The sequence below is a fragment of the Papio anubis genome, chromosome 5 (assembly GCF_008728515.1).
Source record: "Papio anubis isolate 15944 chromosome 5, Panubis1.0, whole genome shotgun sequence".
Classification (NCBI taxonomy): domain Eukaryota; kingdom Metazoa; phylum Chordata; class Mammalia; order Primates; family Cercopithecidae; genus Papio; species Papio anubis.
The window spans coordinates 151,454,090-151,473,762 of record NC_044980.1 but is presented as its reverse complement, the minus strand read 5'-3'; the positions used below and the strand labels follow the sequence as shown (position 1 = coordinate 151,473,762).

The window sequence follows — 19,673 nt, the reverse complement described above, 5'->3', positions numbered from 1 at the left end:
CAGCCCTATCCCTGCCCCAGCAAAAAAAAAAACACACACACACACACAAAAACCCAAAACAAAACAAAACACGCTTCCTTAAAAACATAGAAATCTTAATGAAAATGATAGAAACAGTGTTGTAGCTAATTTTGTTAAGTGATGACTAATACCGATCCTCTTGTAATAGAAAAAAAGAAGAAACACACATGAATATCTTCTGCTTGGATCATTCATCCAATTGGAATTATACATCATCTAATCTTACAGTCAAATTCTGCTAAGAGGATACTATGTCTTTTTTATCTTTGTGGGCAAACATCAGTGTAAGCCCCTATTATAGTAGTGAATTGAATGATTCCTAGAATTCAATAGGAAGAGAAAGACAAAACCCTCTAACAAAAAAAAGTAGATTCTACATGTTTTAAAATTTCTTCTTAGCAAAATTCATATCAAAAATATTTCCTAGAAAAAGACCAAGGTAATATGAACTGAGAGTAACTAATGAAATGTTAAATTATCTGCATGCATCTATGTTTTTATTGCTGAATTTGGTCCTGCCTCCAGACATAAGGAGGCTAAAAATTCATATTCAGATAAGGAAAGGCAAACCTTGGCGAACAGATGGAGCAGAGTTCAGCATAAAGGTTTAATCCTATCAGGCCGATTCCTGTATGGCCATCTGGATAATCCGGCACACACATTCAAGGCCTGTTAAAAATACGACTCCAGCCAAGATTAACGTCACAGATTTTCCACTAGACTTGCTCATATTTGACTTTATGATTTTCCAGGCCCAGGAAGATTGCTTGTGAATAAAGACTTGAATAGTCCTTGAAGAAGCAGTTGCATATTTTTTTAACCTGAAAATTGTTTCTCCTTTTCACAACATTGGGTGCCCATTTTTGGAAGGTTATTTTCATTTCCTTTTTTCCCCTTGGCTTTCATTTCCCAAACTTTTCTTACAACAGGACAATAAGGAGAATTGGACTAAAAATAATTTTGTGCACGAAAGTTCTCCTTGTCAGGAAGAAGAGAGTTATTTACTTATTGTATAATCAGAGGCAAGTGAATTTACTATTGTTGCAACAAATATCACAATTGGATCCATGAATAATTCATTTTGAAAATTCTCTTACCCTCCCTGACAATTTTTCCCCATTGCTTTGCAATGGAGTGACTGACAATCATAGAATAAGAGCGGGGGAAAAAACCCAAAGAACTGATGACAATATTTGCCTTTGGCTGCTCTAGGATTAATATTTCATACGTTTTAATTTTGGATTTGGCAGATCAAACGTGAGGTGGAAAACAGTGTAGTCACACTTTGAGTTATAAAATTCTGAGCTGCAGTGTAGTTAACAAACAATTTTTGCATATTATGAAACAATGCTATGTTGTGTGTCATTAAATCAAAAAGCCTTCAACAAGTCTTTCAAGTGCAATTTAGAAGTTACAGGTACATCAAAATGTCAAGATTTCTTACTGCTAAATTGTCAAATAACCCTGTGTAATGAACCTGCACACAGTTCCGGATCTCCGACAGACAAACTCAGGAATCCAAAAGCGCTTGGCCTGGAATGTTTTGAATTAGAGTTGTTGCACCAGCATTTTTGTCCTTCCCTTGCTCAGGTGCTATGTCCATTGATTGTTGAGAAATTTTGCTGATTCAGAATAAAATAAGAAAGCTGCAAAATAGGAAGAGAATATAATTTTGGCTTAGTCTATAATTAGCAAATGGCATAAATTGGAACTTAGACACTATTTTGCTAAGTTTAGGTACATCTAGATATTTACCACTAAGCTAACATTGCCTTAATGTAGATGGACGTTGGAGCTACATTTCCACATAGTGCCTGTGAATTCTTCCTTTTCTTCTTTTCTGTGAGAGCCATTAATACTGTCAAAGCAAAGGGCATTCTTGCCAAATGAAGTCACTTTGGAATAAAGGATGAAAAACACTTGAAATTCTCAATCTCCTCATTTAATATTTAAAAGGTTTAATTGCATCTAGTATGGAGAAATCTCTATATCATGGGTTACATTTCTCCTTAAAGTGACAAACATGACACACACACACACACACACACACGACTCTTTTTCATATATAATACATGAATCTTTGCCAAGTATTATCTAGATTTGCTAGTGGACAGGGCAATAAGTGCAGACAAATAACAAAATGAAATAAAAACCCTAATAAACAATAAAATGCTTAACTACATAATGCAATTACTGAAGAAAATAAAGTAAGGCAGAAACAAATCCCCAGTAACACAAGTTAAAGCAACAGCATAAGTGTTATAAAGACTGCTACACCTTGCGTGAGGAAGCTGTCAAATTTGTTTGTTTGTTTATTGGTTGAGTTTATTTGTTTATTTGGAGTTAGCATTCTGAAAGTGAAGTTTGTATACTCTGGTACCAGAGTTCAGGTCAGGCATTCTAACTGCTTCTGATTTCTAAAGCATGCAGTTGGAGAATGGATAAACAAAGAATAGATTTGCCTCCTGTGCATGGTGAAAATACAGAGGTCCAGTCTTCCAGCTGGAAGAAAACCTTCTGTTTGTCCCCTTCTGTCCAGTAGCTGCTAGTTTCAGGATCAAAGAAGGCATCAAGAAGGCAGGTTGTAGTGCTAAGGAGCTGTGAGCAGGAAGGCCATCATTTACTCAAAAAAAACCAAAACCAAAACCAAAAACAAAAAACACAGACACACACACCAGCAAAAACAAGCATTCAGATCTGTGCACTGAGTCCAAGTGGAATATTTTGTGCCCTCAATAGTCTTTCAAACAGTTTCTCCCAAGTACAACATCACCAAAATTAAGGAGATAAAAGGGAGAAAAGCCTGAGTTTTACGAGGTCACAAGTATCCCGTAGAAATGAGCTAAGCTCATGGGTTTTACGTTTTCTGCCAAGTCTCAAAAATTTGGGACAATAACATTAAAGTCAATTCCTCATTTCTGAAAAATTTCCCATTAATATTCATTCCAGGCAAATGAGATCCTTAAAAAAACATTCTACTTTGGAGGGACTGTTGCCAGTTCCACCTACTCAGTACATTTAGCTGGATATGTTAGCAAGCAGCTGAACTGGGAGTTCTTAGGAAAGTCTTACAATAAACTACATAATCTGAACTGATGAGAGTATAGGGTATTCTCATAAATAAACTCTGGTTAATGGGGAGCTGACGATAATAATTATTATACCAGCAACTAGCATACTATGTGGTGCACAGTAAAGCCACAAAACACAAGTAGGCATTTTCTGTGTATTTTGCTGGAATTCTATGAGGTGAGTGCCCATATGGAAACTACAACTTAAAGAAGGTAAGAGACTGTTTTGAGGCTGCAGTGAGTGCTAGATGTGGAATTTGAACAACTGGAGCTTTTGCCCATTTTCAAATATAGTCATACTCCAAATGTTAAAATCAACTTAACATAATTTCCCATTTCTGTCTTTACTCAAAAGCCAGTAAAGGCGAATGCCAGCATTTTCACCTCCATCGTAAGCGTCAGTGGTCTGCTTTGTAGAAATGCTCATTAATAGAGAGTTCTGGTTAACAGAATTCTGGAAAAGGACAGTATGCATGTTTTCATACGCCATATGTAATGGGAATGGAAAAGAACCTTATATCACCCTGAGATTTAGATTTAGATTAGAACATTTCTAAATTTGCACGTTTTATCAACGGATAGAGTGTTGTTTCTCCAGTGTATTCAGATACAGGAATGGAGAAAGAAGCCAAATAATATATCTCGAATTAGTCTTTCATAATGTCGCATTGATTGTCACAAAAACCTCATTTTGGGGATAAGATATGATAAATGCTGAACCTGGGTCATCTATATGGCTACCCCAAACAAGTGAGGTATTGATCACAGCACAGAGAGATTTCAGAAGGAAAAATAAGAGCAGCCCTAGGGCCCTGCTGATAGCTGCACACACCACTAATTCACCTCAATGGGCAGGCACCTCTGAGCTCAATTAACCCTTATTCCCAAGGCCACCCATAAACCCCGAGGTAAACATGGCTCTCCTGGCCCTTGCTTTCTATCAATGAAATAGATCATTTCTATTGGAGGCTGAAGTGCGATTCCAGCTTATAAATTCACCTTGCTAATAAAGAGACTGATGCTCCCAGTGCGAGTGTGCAGGCACTTGAATCATGTAACACTTATTCTGTAAATCAGGAAATTTTAAACTACCGAGGGCATCTGTGATTTCTTCTGCCTTCTGTGGCTATTCGAAGGAAATATAAATGCTCAGGAGATAGAGCAGGTGATAGCAAATGTCCCCCGGTGCAATTGTCTGCACATAGCACGTTGTTAAATACGTACTGGAGCTGAACGATTTCTTTCTTTCTTTCTTTTTTTATTCTTCCCTCTCTTTTCCTTCTCTCCACAACCATTGTTCAAGAAGCAAATTGGAAATCTGGTAATTAGGCCCTGACTCATGGTGTAGTATTAGAGTCCTGAGCCAAAGTTCAACACCCTGAAATGAAATTTAAACCAATTAATCTGTTAGATTTTTATCGCTTGTCCGTGTTTTCTCAGCAATTCCCCCAGCACGTGGCCTTTGATCAACTCTCATACAAACGCTAAAATGTGTGCCTGCTGCTAGCAAGATGGGAATGACATTAACATGGTACTCATAAAACAATCAGAGCAGAGAAGCCCTCAAACAGGCAGGGCATAGTAATATTTAATAAAAGCACACACATAATCTTCAGAATTAGCATTTTGTGCCTTGCAGTACCTTTGGGAGAAGAGCTTTTATTTGTGGAGTGATCATTATTATAACAAAGAAGAGCTACCTAATAATTTCCACTTTAACTCTGCAATGTGCCATGAGCATTTCAGAGCCATTATGCTAAACTGTGGTAGTGTAATCATGTTATTGTCATAGTTTGAAGGAAGGAAAATCTCCTCTACTTTCGTGGCTGGTGAGGGGTGGGGGAAGGGATTTAAAAAAAGAGGCAAACCCCACCCCCAACCCTAAAATTTTATTTTTAATGAGTTTTAAAACCAGAAATTGGCTCACTGGCCTTGCGGATACTTAAGATTGTGAAAATTCATTGGGGAGGAAGAAAGAATCTTGTATTAATTAAATCAAAAATGTGCTGGTAAAAGTGGTTTTCTATTCAAATATCGCCCCCACATTCCATAATATTTTCTTGGAGATAGAGTTGTATTGATTATCACATCCCTGTGCTGAATTGAACTCTTTCATAAATCTTTTCACAGTCAAATTCCACTGAATCCATCCACTGTGACTATTAAAAGTGACTTTCCCCTGTCTTCTCTCTGTTTCTCTCCGGGTATCCCAAATGTAAGAAACAAGTCCTTGGCTGCTTTGGATGTTGTCTGAGCTTTCTCAGAGAAAACATATCCAAAATGAGGAGAGAAGAGGAGGCTCAGGGTCAGCACAGCTGTTTTGTTTGTTTGTTTTATTTTGCTTTTTTAAAATGTAATTTTGCTCTAAAAAGTACAACTGTTCTCTCTCATAGAATTAAATGTTCTGCTGCTACTTAATTTTTTTCTTATTACATAGTACCTTAATTTGTACACATTGAAAACATTTAAATCCTACAGATATATAGGGAATAAATGTTAATAGTCCTCCTTTTCTGTCAACTGCAGTCTAGTCCTTTTTATAAGGACCCTCTGGGGAAAGTTATGCATATCCTTCCTTCCAGGCCTTTGTCCATCATACCTGTTCACATATAACTGCATGCATACACATACTAGTGCATACACAGGTTCATATATATTATTTAAAAATAAACTTAATTACACTGTTCTTTAGTTTGCAAATTGTTTGTTTTTCACTTTCTAGCCTATTTTGAAATCTTTCCATATCAGTTTATAGAATTGTTTTGTGGATTTTAATGACACTCCTAGTATTCTATAGTATGAATATACCATAATTTCTTTAACCACTCCCCTATTGGGAGCACCTAGACATCTGAATTTTTTGCTGTCAATACTGCAGTGAACATTTGGGTACCTATAGTTTTAGCCACAATTGCAAGTATTTCCAGGTCTGCTTTTAGCCTGGCAGGTGTGTCATGAGTAGGGTTACAATGTAAAATAGCAGCCCGTATGTTAAAGCCAGCCCACAAACATTTTGTTTGGCCTACGCATTAAAAAAATACTGAATTCATTTCCAACATTTAAAGATTGAAAAATTTGATATGAAAATGTGGCTTCCTGGCTTCTTTGGAAAGATCACTAGAAACCCAGACGATGCTAGGCCTGCATTTTTATGGGGCCACCAAAGGCTGAAGCTGAGCAGTGCTGCCACCTTTCCCTGGGGCATGTGCAATTCACCAGCGCTTCCCGTTGCATTATAGATGTTGAGAGTCAATGGCCATTCATCTCATGCTTGTTCTGACAGCCTGAGCTGCTGCATTCATTTGTATGTCTTGCCTTGGTCTACATGAGTCTGTGAATTCTTAACAATAGCTCTTGGGCCTGATTCTCTTTTCCTGGTCACAGTGTTTTCTACATTGCATTATTGACATTTTGGGGTTCTTCATTTATGGGGACTATCCCATGCATTCATGCATCGTTGGATACTTACCATTCTTTTATTTATTTATTTAATTTTTTTTTAAGAGACAGAGTCTCACTCTGTCCCCCAGGCTAGAGTACAGTGGTGTAATCATAGCTCACTGCAGCCTTGAATTCCTGGGCTCAAGTAATCCTTCTGCCTTAGCCTCCCCAGTAGCTAGGATGACAGGCTTGCACCTGGCTAGTTTTTAAAAATCCTTTCATAGATACAGTCTTACTGTGTTGCCTGGGCCAGTCTTGAACTCTTGGTCACAAGAGATCCTCTCACCTTGGCCTCCCAAAGTGCTGGGTTTATAGGTGTGAGCCACTACACTTGGTTTGACCTCCGGTTACTAAATGTACTAGTTTCCCCTCCTCATCCTCTCTCTCTGGGATAGCTCATGATTCCTTTACATGTTTTTTCAAATTCACCAGTGGGGAGGTGCCACAGAGCTTCCCCTCAAGACTAATATTTATAACAAATGTATAGGAGTAGTTTTGGAACCCTTAGAGGTCTAAACGTAGAAAGGTCTGAATGACTTACCTGCTCTAAGAATAGCATATAGTCTCGAAGCAGGGATGGTGGACAGTGCTGAGTGTAGAGGTAGGATGGACTGAGGGGTGTGTCATTCTTCCTGGGGTACTTCTTCCCTCAAGGCTTTATTTCTCTAAAACTGAGAAGACGGTGTCAAATACTGTTTCCTCACCTGGTTATCTCTGGAAGCTTGATGCTCTTTCTTGCCTCTGAGGCATTGACATATAGCTTTGCTTCTGGAAAATTGCTCACAGTATTTGAAAACATTGCAACTTTCCTTGGGAAGTGTTTGAAAGCACATACACACACATGCATGTACACCCATGTGACTTCTGTATCCTACGTATAACAAGTGGAAAAAAGAGGGAAGGGGTCAAGTTCAAAACTAGCAGGTCTTGGTCATGCTATTTTAAGGCCTTTCCTGTAGGAGGGTTTCTCAAAGATGCAGAAACACCCCCTTCCACCTCCGTTTGTGCAATGATGAGAAAGCCTGCAGGAGACCATATTTAGCTAAAGAAATATGCATGTGTGATTAAAAAAAACCCAGAAATTCCAAAGCTAAAACTGATAATAAACACTAAGACCATTTTGCAATCTGTGTGGGTAATCTCAGGGTCAGCAATTAATGACCCCATTGGATTCCATACTTTGACTCAGGCAGGACTCTCAAGACCAATTCAGTTAAACCAATATCCTCTTCTTCTCAGAAGTACTAGGGATATTGTAACACCTTTTGTACTCCATTCCAGTAAATAAGTAGATTGAGTTATAAATTAAGAATTGATGTTTGGGGACATTAACAAAATGTTTCCAAACTGCATATATTTTTAGAACTTTAGTTGTTAAATATAGTTTATTTCTCTTGTAACTTGCTTCAAATCATACATCATATTCTATCACTAGTTTGGGAGTACTTAATTATGGATTTAAACTTTTTTTACTTTTAAAGGTCACTTTTGTTTAAGAAAAAGCCCTATGCTTATGGAACACTGATCACAACCTCTATGTATGTTAAAAAATCAGACAAGAAATGTCAAGTCAAGTCATGAATCATTTACATCTTCTTGATTAATTATTTTGTTTTTGGGAGAAAGTAGAGGAGAGAAAAGTCATCTGAACTGCCCAGTTTTAGTTGTAAATGCATTGCTGTGAGTTCAGCCAACATGAAATGTTTAGTTTGGATATTTCCAAATTTCTCTGTGCAAATTTTTAAGATTAATTTGAATCAAAATCAAACCCATTCTATTTGTTTGTGTGGTGGCACGTGAGCAATGGTCCCACCGGGCTGGACTTAATATTTTCTTTCCTTCTTGCAAAAGTTAAAGCGTGACATTTTGCCAAATTTGACAAAGTCCAAATATTTTTTTGCCAGTTTTTTTCCTGTTAAAATTAACTAGTGCTCTCATTGGCTTCAATGCTCGGAAAGTCAGTCTTGGATACTTAATAAATTTTTTATTAAAGATGAAGGTCCTATTTTCTCTCCTTGAACAGTATCTCCCTTACTTTAGGATTTTGCTTTCTTGTTGTTCATAAAAATAATCATGAGAACAGGAGCATGACATTGTAGAGTTAAAAGTCCTCAGTGGCACGAAGGTGCTCTCTGAGAGATTTTAAAAACCATCCAACAATGACATTTATGCCCAGCAATTCTGTTGAAAGTATGCCATGCTCATTAAACAAACCACCTCCAGTCTATTTGGAATCACAGTATTTGCAAATTATTTCCCATCTCCAAGGGCCATTTATAATGGAAAGAAAAGAGATATGAAATTTTGAAAAAGTCAATTCTAGGGTTTTATGCCTGGGAAAGAGAGCAAAGCAAAGGTCATGGAAAACTCTGCGGTTGAGCCCTGACTCAGCTATTTGGTTACATAATTCACCCCGAGTGACCTGCATTCTTCGCATCTGTAAAATGGGATCTATGACATTTATTTGAAAAAAAATCTTAATGATTTTTAATGAGACATGTTGCAATGTTAGTGTTTCAGACAGAAGGCGTGGAGCAAGGATCATTTCCTGCTCCAGGCTCCGCTCTTTCTTAGCTTCCTATTGGATGGTAATGTTTATCTAAAAAAATGTAAGTTTTCTTTTCAGGAGGTATATTTAACTATGAAGCAATTCTGTAAGGTTTCCAATATATTCCAGAAAGTCACCCATTTTTAATAAAAAAGAATCCTTAGCAATTCACAAATTAAAATTTGCTTTGTGTTTTAATAAAGTTTCAGGTTTGATAAAGATTTGGGTAAAATATATGTATCTGAATAGAAACAATGAAAAGAATGCTTTTAAAAACTGAAGTTGCACCCTGAAGTTTCAGGTCCTAATGTGGCTAGGAAATGCTGAGATCTTGAGGGACTTTCTGTTAGTGAAAAGATAAAAGATTTTTTTTTTCCTTTTTCTCAAGTCTTCATCATTAAAGTTTGGTTCTAACAGCAGACTCCTTCTCTTTTTCATGTGTGTTGAAAAGCAGCTACTCCCTGTATCAAAGCCATCAGCCCGAGTGAAGGATGGACGACGGGAGGCGCGACTGTGATCATCATAGGGGACAATTTCTTTGATGGGTTACAGGTCATATTCGGTACCATGCTGGTCTGGAGTGAGGTAGGTGTTGTCTGAACATTAATATCTAATAGCTTGATCTACTTGAAGATACTGTCTATGCTTGAATTTCTAATAGAATGTGTAGACTTTAGTGGTGCCTCTCTGGGTGGGCCAGCTTCAGTCTACAGAATTTGGGGACACTGGAAGAGATGGTTTGGGTTTACCAGGAGGCAACAGTTACTACTGGAATGACTTCCATTCTTTGGCCCATAAGCAGTGGGAGAGCTTCTGTTTAGAAATTTGTCTTCTTGAGCTTGCCATGGTGTGGAGGTCCTATTGTATGCTGGGAATTGAAGAGGAGATGCAAAGTCACAAGATGTATAGAAAAAGCTTATTCACACTTTAGCAAGGGTGTAATCTGTGGCTATTTTGTAGAAAGAGTACTGTAGCCTGATCTTCGAGGAACATCATTCAATGGCAGCATAATCCAGGTGAAGGTGGTTCTTGACTTATTCAATGACTATTCACCAGAGAGAGTGATTTGCCGGGAGAACCTAGAACCACCAAGGGTTTTTTCTAGCTCTAGGAATTTACAACTCTCAAGCATCTCTGTGTGTGACTGCAACCCCTTAAAAATGACTAAGTTCTAATTGTGCAGTGCTGTCCAAGCACTGTGATTGTTCTTTTAACCTACCAGTTGACTTGTCTGGCAACCATCAGCCTCAGCTCAAGATTACAAAACATGTGCATCCTGTTATATAGATGCCATGGCAAATTTGCCATTGTGTTCTCAGTTCTGAGCCCCAGTTTCTTAGCCAGTATGCTCCAAGCACCCTCTTTCATTTCACCAAAGTTTAGAATAAAAACAATGTTAGGGCTACAAGGTACTATAGGGTTCATTCATCCCATTTGCTTTGTAAGCATGTAGTCATCCTAACTTACTGAGACTTACCATATACTAGGCAATGTACTAAACCTTGAGATAGATCATCGCACCCTTCTTTCTACACTACGAGTAGATACTCTTAGCATATTTCTTTTCTTGATAAGGATACTGAGACTTCCAGACATATTTGTCTTATAGCCAGAGAGCAGCTGCCCAAAGCCTATAGAATGTAACTGATTTGTATATGGCCACACAAAGATTTCCATTTCTAGCTCTGCTCCCATGACACTGGTTTAACCCATCTAGATATTTTCTTTGTGTTGTTTTCTCTCTAGAGGGGCCATACAGATGAGCAGAAAGTTAAGACTATGATAGTTGGGTGTGTTTGTCTTTCTAGAACAGAGACTGTTCTTCTTTGTAAGCCTTCTGTGTATACTGCTTACTGCCTGTAACCCACTCAGACAAACCCCTTGTTAGCTTGTGCTGCTGCTGCCTTGGTATTTTCTATGCAGCAAACAAGGGGTCTGCATTTGGTCATAGAATCAAATTTCTCATAAAGCTGAATCAGAGATGAACTTCCCAGCCCACCCAACTAATTGTTAGGCAAGTTGGAATATTCCAGGTATGAAAGGTGGACTAAGTTCCCCTTGCCCCCTGTACTCCATTTTTTGTTGAAACTGTTGGGTTGTAAATTAGAAGCATCAAATTCATGGAAAGTTTTGCTGCCAGCCTGGTGTCTTCATCCTGCTGGAGACAGTAGTCTCACGAGGACAGCCTGTCCCAGGTCTTGTGGGCTGTGTCTTCCACCTTTTCCATCTTTCTTTCTGTTGCTTATCTCGGAAGTTGGGAGATGGGAAGAGTAAATATTATACGGACTCCTTGCTTCATGTCATTGCAGTCAAAGCAGAGCTCAAAATTGGCATTAAATATTACTGACCCTGTGAGCAGAAGGTGGTTTGGTCTGAAGCTTCCTGTAAAACCTTGTGCCTTCTTAACCCAAGTGTACTTCGTTGAATATGGAATAAGAACACATCAGGAAATCATTCATTTGCGCCTCTGCCTTGCACTTAATCAAGGTCCCTCTGTTTTTTCTCACTTTCCTACTTTCTTGACCTGTTTTGAGAATAGCAAAGGGAGGTTAGCATGTAACTTGGATTTATCCAAATTGCTTTAAAGGATCTGTTTCTATATAACAAAATTGACGAAAGTCATGGGAAGGAAAAACCATTAATGCAATACCTTTGTCCTCCTCCCTCCTCTGTCCCTCCAGCGCCACTGCCTTGTGTGTGCCAGGAGCCCCTCTTCACCCTGTCCCAGGAGTCAGGGGGATCCAGCCAGGAGCTGAGGGTGGAGGATGCATGCTCCTTCATTGTCTGGCCCCTGCTTTCAGACTTCTCTTGGTTGTAGCTATGTCATAAAACAACTATGACCCTGTCCTGGTGCAAACTGTTTCCCAAAATATTTGTGCAGATATTCTTTTAAAACATGTAAATGCAACTGCATTAGCGGTTGGGTACCTGGGTGTGGACTTTAAATTGGGCTGTTATCATGACTGTTCTATGTTCAGAATAATGAGCCTTGTGGAAGTGAACCTTTTTTTGTAATATTCTAAACTATTTCTATATTTAGGTTTTCATACAGACTACTTGGCACACACAATTTTCTCTGCCTTTTCATTCAGGTAGAGAATTTGATACTGCCCCAAATCAAGAAATCCATTGTATAATGTGAGAATTGAGAAATAGCTCATACTTGCTAAGGGTTTATCATGTGTAGGCACTTTATGGGTATTGCTTTAAGCCTCACAATAGCCTTGTATTCAATACTCCTGTTATTCTAATTTTGCATATGAGTAAATGAGTTTCAGAGAGGTTAGAAAGCTTGCCCAAGGTTACACAGCCAGATAGGACTAGAGATTGGATTTGAACTATACCGTATTGTTTTTACGAAAGAAGGAAAAGTCCTAGTTAATAAGAGAGCATACGCAATCTTGATAGAGGGAAGAATGACAGAAAGAGGAAAGAAAGAAAAAAAAAAAGGAGAGGTTTCATAAGCCAGGTGGTATAGTAGTAGAAAGTAGTAATAGTAATTGTAGTAGTGATGATGGTTGTTTTTAATCGAATAAAATTACATGAGTGCCTTTTATTTTTGTAGAAGCAGAAAAATATTAACCAAGTTTGAGGCCATTTGTCAAGGCCTGCATTGTACAGAATCAGAATTTGATCAGAGGATATCTAAGAAAAAGCTATAGAAAATGCAGAGTGTGACTAACATTAGCTAACATTCATTCACTGAGCACTTAGTTCCTGCCAGGCAATATGATAAATGTTTGGTAGCACCCCTGTGGGATTCTTACCATTGTGTATGATGTTGTTCTCATTTGATCATTCCTCTCATGATGAGGAAATTGAAGCTTGGGGAAGTTAAATAAGTGGTTCAGTTATCAAGTGGTAGAGAGATGGGACTTGAACCCAAACAGTCCAACCCCAGGGCTTACCTTCTTAACCTTCCATAATTTAGCCTATACCACCATTTTTATCCTAGGGTGTTATCAGATCAGGGTGATAGGCTCACATTGCCATGATGTCTTGTGCTGGGGGTGCCTTAACAGTTGCTGTTACCTTCCAAGGTCAGGTAGAATTGGCATGTACAGACTCAGAGAGGTAAGAGGGCTTTCCTTCATCTTCCAGTTGTATATGTTTGTGATTGGTGCCACTGGATTCTAGGTAGAATTTATCTTTATGAAGTAAAGGATACATGCCTGTCCTAGGGCAAGACAATTAACCTGTTTAGCCTCATCTTTAGAGCTGGATCCCTGTCCATCCAAAGTCTTTGCCCCAGACCACATGATCTTGAGGTTTATGCCATCTCTAAGATCCAGGCCTTCTAATTTTAAGTAGACTTTTATCACTTCTGCATTTCCTTGCTGTATAGCCCAACACACCCAGGAAGCAGGCCGCCAGGCTAGGACAAGTAGATAACATTTTAGATTAGCAGCTAATGCCATTATTTAGAGTCTTTTTTTAGCTAAAGAATTTTTTACAGAGCCAGAGAAAATCAGGCTGGCTTAATTTAGTCTAATCTGTGCTCTTCCCCTAACAACCCAGTCTTCTGCAAATGAGTAGTTCAGTTTAACTCATGGATCGCCCCCTGAGGGGTGGGAAGAAGAAAGGGGCACTTCGTTGCTCCAGAACTCAGCTCTGCCTTCTGCGAGCCCCCAAGTTCACATGGCTTTCTTGTGAAGCTGATTTGCCCCCTTCCTCTTTTTTTATTGTTTCTTGCCCTTTCTCCTCTCCCTCTTTTTAGAAAGTAAATTATTTTACTATTATTCTTGTGCTCCTTGCCCTGTCCTACTCTAAAAGTCTTTTTAAAAATTGTTTTAGTGTTTTATATGCAAATCTAGAAAAACTAGCGGGGTTGATGTATGATAATGTTTAATGTGGGTTGAGATTTTTTTCTTGACCAGAGCCGCGCTTGGTTGTTTTGCCTTTCTACCAACAAGTGATTTGGAGCAGGGAGGGGCTCCTGCTTCTGGTTTGTAGAACTAATTGTTATTTTAATATCTCCTCTGAATTCCTCCAGTTTCTAAACAGTGAGCACTGGTTGGCTTGCCTGCTGGGTGTCTAGCACTGGGATAGGTACCATGGGTAATTAAAGTCGGGCTTTGTGGGATCTGGTGTTTTATTTGGAAAGATGACTTGCTTCCATGAAGCAAATTAGAGAGTTACATAATATATTTATATAATCTAGTATTAAATTGGTAGTTTACAATTCCAGGCAAAGTTCTAGAAGGCAGAGAGTGGTGTAGTCAGAAGTAGATTGTTTGAATGACCAATCAAGTTCCTCTTATGTATGGATGCAGCTCTGTGCTAGGTACGTTAGGCTCTCATGACCCTTTTATTTTATCACAGAATTTATACAACTGAAAGTATTTAAGCTGTCAATTAAAAAAAAGAGTACAATGGTGGGTTTAGTGGGGAGCAGAGAATAATATTCCAGGCAAGTGTTGAGACTGTATGGGTTAGCAGTGGATAAGCAACCAGTTGAGAGACTTGGGTATCGATGGTCCTTCCATTGCCCAATCAGAGGACCTAGATTTAGTCATTGTTGGTCGCTGGACCTCAGTTTCTCATCTGAAAATGAAGGGCTTAGTCTATATCCTCTTTGAAATCAGTGCTACAATTCTAGTGATTCCTTTTTTTTTTTTGAGACGGAATCTTGCTCTGTTGCTCAGGCTGGAGTGCAGTGGCATGGTCTCAGCTCACTGCAACCTCCACCTTCCAGGTTCAAGCAATTCTTCTGCCTCAGCCTCCCATGTAGCTGGGACTACAGGCGCGTGCCACCACACGCAGCTAATTTTTGTATTTTTAGTAGAGACGGGATTTCACCGTGTTGGCCAGGCTGGTCTCAAACTCCTGACATCGTGATCCGCCTGCCTCGGCCTCCCGAAGTGCTAGGATTACAGGCATGAGCCACCGCACCCAGCCTAGTGATTCCTTTTAACTAGAGTTTATTCCCCTGAGAATCCCCCCACAGTCAGAAGGGGACAGTGGTGGCATGTGGAAACTGCTCCTTTTCTTCCACTATCGTTCTTTTCTTTCAGAGCACACTTACAATACACAGATGTGATGTTTATTTGCAAAAGGATTCTTTGAACTTCATCAAAACAATTTAATTGTCCACGAAACTGGATCTCCCTATTGATATGTCTTTAGTCAATATTTTTACTCTCTATGCTTCAGATTTTGGTATCTGATATAAATCAGAGACTTATGCCACAATGTTGGCCAAATTCATCTTCTAGATAGTGCTATGGAAGACTAGTTCTTCAGGATATTAATAGATACCCCTTAGGAGATGAGAGAGGGAGATTTTTCCTGGTAAGTTTGGGGAACGTTGAGTCAAACAAACTCTACTGGTCTTTCTTCTAGGGCTTTGCACAACGTTTGAGGTACTAGTATGCACTGCAAATACTTAGATGCAGTATTCAGCATGTCCCAAATTTTTGTGAAGGCAGAACTCTTTTTCCCCCCCCCCCCCAAGGATCACCTTACAGGGAGATATATTGGTGATGGCTGAAGTGCATTTTGATTTCATGTTAATGGAGCCAAGTCATGAAATTCAATCACAAAGTGGTTGGACTGGGATAGATGTGAGAAAACCATCTGAAATATTTGCAGAGTATCATTCAGATTAGACCAGGAATGTTTAGAGCCATTATTCTTCAAAGCTGCAAGGCTTTGAACAAAATTTCCCTCATATTTTGCATCTGGTTTTAGTCAGTACACACTTGGCATTAGATGCTATATGATTTTGCAGGGCAGCTATATTTAAAGATTGCCAGTACCACTTAGTTCAGATGGGAGAAACCAAAGTTTCCTTGTGTATGAAGCAATTAGTCTCACACAGGTTCTCCTCATTGTCTTTGTCCAGATGCATGCTTTCTTCAGCTACATTCCCAGACATAGGGAATGAAGTCAAAAGAAACCTCTAGGGGAGACCTGTGGGTGAATATAGTTGGGTAAATGGTGGTTTAGGGGCTGAGAAGCAATTTTGCCACTTAAGTCAAAAAATTGGAAAACCAAGTGGTAAATGCAGTCCTTGATTTATTTATTTCATCCTATCTATCTCTACTTTCCGTTCTCCTTTGTACACATAGCTCAGAGGAATGATTGTCAATAAACAAGAGGATTGGCTTCTCTGTGATATTCAATAGTGGATGACTAAGATGCATACATGTATTCCGCCGGAAGTTTCCCAGGCCTTTTTGCCCGGCCTTGACTCTTACTGAACCGCATGTAGAGTCACCACATTTTAAGGGCCTTGAGAAACCTTTTTTCAGTCAAGTACAGCTTTCTTATTTTGTGAGGAAAAAGAAACTTCACAGTGGTAGGGTGACTTGTCCTGGGAGCATATTATCTACTTAATGCTGGGCTCAGAGCCCAGTTCTCTTGACATCCAACTTCACCCCCATTCAGCTTTTGGTTGTACCAGATTTTCTCATGAAATTTCCATGGGCTTTTAACATACTCCCAGAAATTTACCAAACCTTCCTAAATTTTATATGTGATTTCCCTAGCACTCTAAAGACATATATACTAGCTTGTATGTGAGATACAGCTCCACTAAAATAAAAAAGAAAATTAAGATGGAGAAAGACATTATGTCACATATTACCTCTTTCAAAATGTCATGATAGAAATGTAATATGATGTAAATAGTTGTGTCCATTTATTTTACATATATTGAGGCTTCCATGTGTAAATTTAATTCAAAGTTGATTAAATACGTGGATTTAAAATGACTCATAGTTACCTATTTTTTTCTAAATGTTTCATGTCCTATATTTAACCTGTGTTTATTGACCGTCTATTATATAGAAGGTGCTTTATGCAAAATTATAAACTTTATTTGTTAAAAAATTTAAAAGCAGTCTGGATTAGTTGCATTAAACTTTGAATATGACTTTGAAGAACAACTTTCAAGCCCAAGTAATTTTATGAGAAATCATTTCTAAATGAGCCAGCATATTAAAAAAAAAAAAAGATAAAAATGGTCTAATGGCCTTTTTAATATAGTTACATAGTTACAGCCATGCTCACTTTATTCCTAAGATGCCTTAGTCTACATTTTTATTTTTGATGACTGAGGCACTTGAAATCTATTTTCTATGTTGATAATTATGAAATAGTTAAAAAGGACTTTAAGATGACATTTTCAGCTATTTACAGTGTGCTCAGGAGGTACATGTATCTGTAACTTGAAAACAGGAACCACAGAAGTGTGATGAATTTCTAATTTTCATATGAATCAATGACAGAATTCACACCTGGCTGCAGTCATGTGACTTTTATGAAGAAAATGAATATTTATGGATATCTAGATAGTGCTGTATTCCTTTCCTGCTGATTGTTGATCGCTGGGATGGCTCCCTGATACCCTGAACTAAATAAAGCCTTCTACCTTATACAACTTTTACTGGCTTTCTCTTTACTAAAGCCACAACTTCTTAGTCTGGGATTCAAGCACACCACCTTGACTCCAATCTTTCTTTTCAACATCCTCACCCACCATTCATCTTAATTTATGTTCTATCCCATTGACTTGTTAGCTGCTCCTTGTACCTGCAGTAACTTTTCTCCCTGTCTTGCTGATGCCATTGCTCCCCCCGGGATCCTTTTCCCTCCTTTCTGTGCCCATATCCCTCTGCCCTTTAAGATCCTATGAAATACCACCTTTTTCTCTGAAATCTTCCCATATGACTCAGGTATAGAATATTTTCTCTTCTGTCTAAATTCTTATGTTGTCTTATTTCTACCATACTATGTTCCTTATACATCTCCATCTTTAGTTATCGTATTTAAGGGCATACCCTCTTCCTTGAAGACAGGATCCAGGATAAATTCAGCTTAATTTTCTGTGATGCCCAGCACAGAGCTTTGCACGTCTGAGGCATTAGTGAAAATCTGTTGAATGACATTACTTATTCATTCATTCATTCATTCATTCAAAGAAATGCTCCCTAATAGCAACTGTTGTAGTTGATAATGCTTGAAAGTGTCACAACTAGACAGATTGTGGTCCAGGTTTTGCTAATGCTTGTATGGGTAGGTAGTTTATATTTAGATGTAATTGTTCTGTAATAAGTATGCACATAAGTGTCTTAATGTAAAACTATTGGTGATGGTGAACATTGAGTAGTAATAGAAGTAACACATGTTGACTGATTGATACAAGTGATGCCTTTTCCTACACTGGTTACAGGAATTGTGTCAATTAATCCTTGTAATAAACTATCAGATAACAACTCCCATCCTACTTCTTCCCCTATCCTACTCTCTCTCTCCCCCATCCTACTCTCTCCCCCTTTCCCCAATAAGGAAACTGAAGGTCACAGAGGTTGAGTGAATTTCCAAAGGTCCCACAGCTGATTATTGGCAAAGCTTGGATTTGAATCAAAGTCCACCTGACTCCATAGCCATCTCTTAACTCTCTAATATGAATGTCATAAAACTCATTTATCCAGAGATGTGTTATAATAACCTCAACTCTCCAAAATTCAGCATGAAACCAGAAGCAAGCCAAAAGAGTAAATAAAATAAAAAGCTTTGGGTTAATGAGAACAATACTTCTTCACAAACTATGTTATCTGTTTTCCTAGGTCACAGCAAATTAGAAGGCCCAGACTAGAGGCAGATCATGTATGGAGGTGGGCTACTGGATACAGGCTCAGTGACAGCTGATGGCCTGATGTCTAGGGAAGAAATGGAAAGCCTAAAAAGCACACACAGAATTGTATTACTGTGCAGTTCATTAATGATGGTGGCCCCGAGTAATAAAAAAAAAAAAAAAGCTGGCAATATATTTAGTATATTCTGTTTAAAACAGCAAGATGTGTATAATGTAACCTTGAAAGACTTTCAGCAGAAGCAGTTGTACAGCCACATTATTAAAAGGGGTTTGGCTTCAGTTTTTCTGTAGTGCCTACTTTTTTTTTTTTTTAATACTTTAAGTTCTAGGGTACATGTGTACAACGTGCAGGTTTGTTACATATGTATACATGTGCCATGTTGGTGTGCTGCACCCATTAACTCATCATTTACATTAGGTATATCTCCTAATGTATATCTCCTAATGTAGTGCTTACTTTTATCACATCTCTGAGTTCCAGAATGAACATGTTAAGTGAGGAATTACTGGTTGTATGGGCTAGTATCAGTGTCTTACCATACGTAGATAGGACCAACACCACAAAAAATGTTAGAATGAGTCTCTGTATCTTAAAACGTTGACATCTTTTGTTTGTTTGTTTTTAAGCTTGGAGAGACTCTACAAGTCTTTCAGTGAAAGGTGAATTTATTCCCTGACTACTTTATCTATCAATCTTTTGGCTTTTATATTTTTCTTTACTAATTCCATAGGCAAAGATTCTGCCTTGTGAATTGCCAATGTTGATAACAAGCATTCATCCCCTTCCATAAATGCATTCTGATTTCCTTTTCCTTTTATATTTTAATTTGCAAACAAACAAGCAGGAAACATAGGACACTGAGCCAGGCCTGTGTAGGGAATGATGTTCCTTCTTGACTGAATTTAGAAAAACAAGCCTTGAGAAAGAGCTCATTGTGCAGCCTCAAACCACAGGGGCTGGCGTTGCTGGTGTCTGATGCTCTCCTTCTGG

General features: G+C 38.5%; 1 protein-coding gene across 18 annotated transcripts in view; it reads left to right on the top strand.

The window, feature by feature from the left end:
- Window positions 1-19,673, top strand: part of EBF1 (EBF transcription factor 1) — a 404,709-nt gene that overhangs the window by 293,554 nt on the left and 91,482 nt on the right. For 9 of the 18 annotated variants that reach the window (XR_648665.4, XR_002522962.2, XM_009209494.4 and 6 more), the window contains exon 9: window positions 9,533-9,666. Coding sequence is in view for 16 of the 18 variants with exons in the window: in XM_009209494.4 (XP_009207758.1) it covers window positions 9,533-9,666 (134 nt within the window). In the remaining 2 variants the exon portion in view is untranslated. The remainder of the gene's footprint in view (window positions 1-9,532; window positions 9,667-19,673) is intronic. The other 9 variants (XM_009209495.4, XM_009209493.4, XM_031666573.1 and 6 more) reach the window with 1 other exon arrangement.